The sequence below is a fragment of the Leucopleurus acutus genome, assembly GCF_964270905.1.
Source record: "Leucopleurus acutus genome assembly, chromosome: 11".
Taxonomy (NCBI): Eukaryota; Metazoa; Chordata; class Mammalia; order Artiodactyla; family Delphinidae; genus Leucopleurus; species Leucopleurus acutus.
Window position 1 is genome coordinate 10,346,637 of NC_139152.1, and position 5,893 is coordinate 10,352,529.

Sequence of the window (5,893 nt, forward strand, 5' to 3'; positions counted from 1 at the left end):
GGCGAGTGCGGGGAAAACAAGATCGCCGGCAAGGCGCACAACCAGCTGCCGGCAACCTTCGAGCTCCCCAGGTTTCCCGGGCTAGGAGCGGGAGGTCGGGGCTCCGGAGCAGCCGCGCGCCGGCCCGCGCAGCGCCGGGACCAGAACCCGCCGCCCCGCCGGCCCCGCTGCACAGGCCCCTCCCCGGCTCCCCGGCCGTTTGGCTAGCTTGTTTGTCTTATTTTTAATTTCTCCGAGGCCAGCCGGAGCAGGTTTGCTGGCAGCCGTGCGCCTCCAGCAGTCACGCGACCAGCCCATCTCCCGGGCGCGCGCTCGGCGAGGGCGCGCTCGGGAGGCGGGGAGGCGCCGCGGCCGCCCCGGGGCCACCTTAAGGCCGCGCTCGCCAGCCTCGGCGGGGCGGCTCCCGGCGCCGCGACCAATGATCTCCTCCTCTGTTTAAATAGACTTGCAGTGTCAATCATCTTCTTCTTCGTCAGCCTCCCTTCCACCGCCATATTGGGCAACTAAAAAAAGGGGGCTCGTCTTTTCGGGGTGTTTTTCTCCCCCTCCCCTGTCCCCACTCTCTCGCCGCTCCGCGACTCCGACGCCGGCAAGGTTTGGAGAGCCGCTCGGTCGGCGGGACCCGCGGGCTCGCAGCTGCCCGGACTTGGACTGGCTCTGCCCCCTCCTCTCTCCGCTGCGCTCCTCTCCCCTCCCCTCCCCGCCTCCCGCTCGCCAGTCCACTTGATCGGCGGGGACTCGGGGCTGCCTGGCCGGGGCTGCCCCTCGCCCCCTCCCCCAGCCCCGCGCGCTCCTGACGCTCGGGCACTTACTCGTCCGTGTTTGTTTCTCTTGGCTCGGAGGGCAGTCGCAGGGCTTATAAGAGGGGCTCGGGCTGGGTCGGGGCGTCTTGTTTTGTTCGTTTTGTTTTGCGAGAGCGCAAGAGAGGCGGTCGCCGAGCCCGGGGAGGAAGATGTCAAACGTGCGAGTGTCTAACGGGAGCCCGAGCTTGGAGCGGATGGACGCCAGACAGGCGGAGTACCCCAAGCCCTCGGCCTGCAGAAACCTCTTCGGCCCGGTCAATCACGAAGAGTTAACCCGGGACTTGGAGAAGCACTGTAGAGACATGGAAGAGGCCAGCCAGCGCAAGTGGAATTTTGATTTTCAGAATCACAAGCCCTTGGAGGGCAAATACGAGTGGCAAGAGGTGGAAAAGGGCAACTTGCCCGAGTTCTACTACAGACCCCCGCGGCCACCCAAAGGCGCCTGCAAGGTGCCGGCGCAGGAGGGCCAGGATGTCAGCGGGACCCGCCAGGCGGTGCCTTTAATTGGGTCTCAGGCAAACTCAGAGGACACGCATTTGGTAGACCAGAAGACTGATGCACCGGACAGCCAGACGGGGTTAGCGGAGCAGTGCACTGGGATAAGGAAGCGACCTGCCACAGACGGTAATGACCCTTTCAAATGAGTGAAATGTCTTTCTGTGTGTCTGTGTTAGCGGCACTGCTTTGCCTGCCTGAGGGTCTTTAACCTCAACTTTGTTTTCAGCGCATTCTGATTTAGCTCTGGGGGAGCGCACTTTCTTAATCTTAGGTTTTAAATGCTATTTATTTAGCTGACTGCTTGCCTGTTTATGACTTTTAAGTCAGAAGCCTGAGACTGTGTTATCTGGTAATTTTTCTAACTGAAAACATCGCGGCTCCTCCCCGCTCGCCAGCGGTAGGTATGTGACAACGTTGGGATGTTTATCAACGGCCTCCCTCTTCGCTTTGGAGAGAGAGCTTTGGGGGCGTAGAATATACTTTCTGTTATGTGAAAACAACCTCATTTTGTGCCCTTAAAGGCCACTGGGAATGACGGATCCAGGATTGTGGGTGTAGGTGGTGGGTTTTTCGTCCCCTGGTTCTTGGGTCCACTTCTGTCACCCATTGTTTTTTCTAATAAAGATTGTTTGTCTGTGTTCTTTTTAAAATTCCCTCCTGCCCTTAGATTCCTCTTCTCAAAACAAAAGAGCAAACAGAACAGAAGAAAATGTTTCAGACGGTTCCCCGAACGCGGGTTCAGTGGAGCAGACGCCCAAGAAGCCGGGCCTCAGAAGGCGTCAAACGTAAAGTACTCGGTGGGTTGATTACTACGAGCAAAGCAGTGACCCCCGAATTGGGCAGCAGGAACTCGTGGGCTTTCCAGCCCCAGGATAACCCGATCTCAGTGGTGGCTGGCAGATTAGAGCTTGTGGGTTTTTGTTTGGTTTATATTTTGGAGGTCAAAAAAAGTAGGAATGGGGAAGACTGAGAATTAGTGTGGAGGTGCTGTAATTCTTCCCAGTTTCTACGTCCTGAGATCATTTTCCTTTGAAGTACCAAATGATTAGAGCAAGGGTCCCAGGCAAGTACTTGTAACCAAGGCCCTGTGGGGAGGGAGGTCAGTTCTCTGAGAGTCCCATCAAAACATGTTGGGAACAATAGGTTCTTTTTCCATCTGAACAAGAGCGGGGGTCTGCCTCCATCCCACTTCATGAGAATTCATCTCCCAGAAGACCAGGTTGACTCAGATTTTGAGCTATCCATGGAAAAATGATTTAATGCAAATAAATGATTTAATTCAAACTTTGAGGGAAAAGTGAGGCACAAATGGTTCATAGATGGTTGTTCAAATGGTTAGAAACGTGACAAGCGAGGTATGTGGCTTCCTTTGGTTTTTATCATTTTCACAAACTCTCACTTTCCCTGTCTTCTGACAAGTTTGGGGGATGGAGAAGGAACGTGTGTATTTAAAAAAACCAAAATGGAAGGCTCAAAAATCCTAAGGTTCCGACGGAATGTCTGATAACACTGAAGTTGCAAAGCAAAAGTTAAAGTAACTGCCAGGGTAAGCAGTCCAGGAACACGTCAGCATGTGTATGCCAGTCGTGCTATAACAGGGGAATTTAGATACTTGTAGGGGAAATGGATAGTAGATATCAGGGCTGACGGGGTAGGTGTCCCCCAAACAAGGGAAGTGGAGATTTTTACCATCTACTAAAATATGATCAACGTGAAAAGCTAATTTGAATAATTCAGCCCCCAGCTTTACGTGGATTGGTCTCCATAATGATCAGACTTCATGTATTAATAGTTTGTAAACGTCTTACAGACAACGACCGTGTCCTCTTTTTTTTTTCCAAAACACCCTCATAGCTTAGCATATAAAGAGATCCTAAGAGATGTTGATATTAACTTTTAAAATCCTCATCTATAAAAATTAAAAAAAGGGATGAAGGTGGGGTTCAAGTTTGTTGTATTTTTAAATCAGTGTCATATATAGGATTTCATTACATACATATTTTTCAGAGCTTATACAAAACGGCGCTATTGAACTTCTCCATCACAGCTTATATATGAAGTGGGTAAATGGGTTGAAAAAATTTTCTGAAGCAACCTTACCACCTGCAGCTCTTGTTGGTTTGTGACTTGTGGCCTAGCTCATCAGATGAGCCACAGCAAATCAGACCTACTGGATTTTGATCTGGCCCCATTCTGACATACAGAGAAGCATTTGTTAGTAAATATTGCTAGTTCAGAGAATACAGGAAATAGTAGTAAGGACCTATTCATAAGCATTCGTGTGTATATTCTACATATGACTAAGACTAAAATATTTTGAGGGAAAAAAAGTGAATAGAATTTTCTTTGGATAGTCTTTTTCAGTGTGATTTACAATTATTTTTCAAACTTAGAAAATCTTGCTATTCGCGTGTGTTACACTTTCTGAATTTTCCTGTGTCTGTCCTTTCTCACTATCTTTGACCCCCGATTCTCTAGACCAGGGTTTCTCAACCTCTGTACTGTTGACATTTGGGGCCGAATAATTCTTCGTCGTGGGAGGCGGTCCTGCGCATTGTAGAATGTTTTGGCAGCATCCCTGACCTCTCCCAGCAGATGCCAGTAGCACCCCCTCCCCACCCAGTGTGACAACCAAAAATGTCTCCAAACATTGCCAAATGTCCCCCGGGGGTGGAGGGGGAGGCAGAATTACCCACTGTTGAGAACCACTGCTCTAGACAAAAGTCCACAGTGCAGGGGAGAGTAAAAATCCAATGAAGGAAATGTTGGATGGAGGTGACTCTGAGCACCAACTTTTAGCACGTTCTTTCTTTGCTATTGCTCAGGTATTTCCCAACAAAGACAGTAACAAAATAATTCCCGTCATATATTGGCAATGTTGTTCTTGTGCTTTTCTCCTAATTCTTTCTTGTTTCTTTTGCAGAATTGAGAGTATGTTTCCTTGTTTATCCGATACATCACTGCTTGATGAAGCAAGGAAGAAATAAATTAAACATTTTGAATACATATCGCTGACTCCACGGAGTGGACATCCCTTATAAGCACTGAACAGCAACAACCCAATAACACTAAAGTTTTAGGCACTCTTAAATCATCTGCCTCTAAAAGCATTGGATGTAGCATTGTGCAATTAGGTTTTTCCTTATTTGCTTCATTGTACTACCTGTGTATATAGTTTTTACTTTTTATGTAGCACATAAACTTTGGGGAAGGGAGGGCAGGGTGGGGCTGAGGAATTGGCATGGGGGGGGTATGAAGAGCTTGCTTTGACTTAGAGCAAGGAGAAAAATATTTGACTTGCACTAAGAGAAGCAGTCTGGGGGGAAGGTTTTGTTTTCTTTAAAGATGTAATGTCCCTTTCAGTGAGAACTGATACTTCATTTAAAAAATCATCCAAATTTGAACACTGGCTGCAGAAAATTGATACTTATTTTTTTACATGAAGCTTTTTTCTCATTTAGGAGCTCAGATGATTCCGTTATGTAGCAGCAAATGGCTTTTTTTTTAAACAAAACTCTACTCAGTGCTCCCCGGCTTCTCCAGTCTCCCTTAAAATTGGAATTTGCCAGTTAAAGTATTCAGCTGTTCGGTAATCACTCCAGGTACCCCTGGGCAAAAATCTGGCATGTATGGGGGGAGTTCTGAATGCTCAGAATTGACCATTTAGTTTTTATCAGATTTGTTGAGAAAATTTCTTAATTTTCTTTTCACTTCAGGGTGTGTAGACACAGTTAAAATAATTCTAAATCCTTGGATATTTTTAAAGATCTGTAAGTAACTTGACAAAAAATAATGAAATAATGTTTAATTTACAGCTTCTCATTCTGTTTGTTAATTTGCCCAAAGGAAAGTGGTGTTTTTAAAGGAAAGTGCGTATAGAGAAAAGCACCCGTGGATAGGTGAAATGTGAAATGGATACTACATCTTTAAACAGTATTTTTACACTGCCTGTGTATGTGTATGAAACAAAACCATTTGAAGTGTACCTGTGTACATAACTCTGTAAAGACACTGAAAATTATACTAACTTATTTATGTTAAAAAGAGATTTTTTTTTTTTTAATCTAGACAACATACAAGCCAAAGCGGCATGTTTTGTGCATTTGTAAATGCTGTATTGGGTAGACTAGGTTTTCCCCCTTCTTCTTTTAAATAATATGGCTGTGCTTAAAAGGTTGCATACTGAGCCAGGTATAATTTTTTGTAATGTGTGAAAAAGACGCCAATTATTGTTACACATCAAGTAGTCAATAAAGAAAACTTCCATAGCTATTTGTTGACTTGAACTGTATGTAATGTACCTTATTAGTAAGCTTGAGGTATTTGACCTAGCTTTGTCATATTTCCACAAATATAATATGAAGTGGCAAACACCTAGATAATTCAGGCCCACCACCCAGATGATGTTTATGTAGGTCCGAATGTAGTAGTCACTCTTTTCCACTTAGTTCTGTATGGGTGGACAAAGCTTTAGAAGTGGAAAGTAGGCAGGCCACATTTTCATATTAATAAGATGGTCAAAGTCTCCATTAGTTCAAATATTTACGTCTCTAGGATATGAATATGTCAGAACCAAACATTGTTACATAAGC

General features: G+C 46.1%; 1 protein-coding gene across 1 annotated transcript; it reads left to right on the plus strand.

The window, feature by feature from the left end:
• Window positions 1–468: 468 nt before the first annotated feature.
• Window positions 469–5,571, plus strand: CDKN1B (cyclin dependent kinase inhibitor 1B). The gene is made up of 3 exons (XM_082850865.1): window positions 469–1,427; window positions 1,969–2,098; window positions 4,225–5,571. The coding sequence occupies exons 1-2, from the start codon at window positions 953–955 to the stop codon at window positions 2,088–2,090; spliced, it is 597 nt and encodes a 198-aa protein (XP_082706991.1). The 5' UTR covers window positions 469–952; the 3' UTR covers window positions 2,091–2,098; window positions 4,225–5,571.
• The last annotated feature ends 322 nt before the right edge of the window (window positions 5,572–5,893 follow it).

What these genes read in the sequence shown, in the direction of transcription:
- CDKN1B (XM_082850865.1), top strand. Translation starts at nt 953, where the DNA reads ATGTCAAACGTGCGAGTGTCTAACGGGAGCCCGAGCTTGGAGCGGATG. An exon ending in GAAGCGACCTGCCACAGACG is followed by an intron (nt 1,428 to 1,968) that starts GTAATGACCCTT and finishes TCCTGCCCTTAG; the next exon opens with ATTCCTCTTCTCAAAACAAA.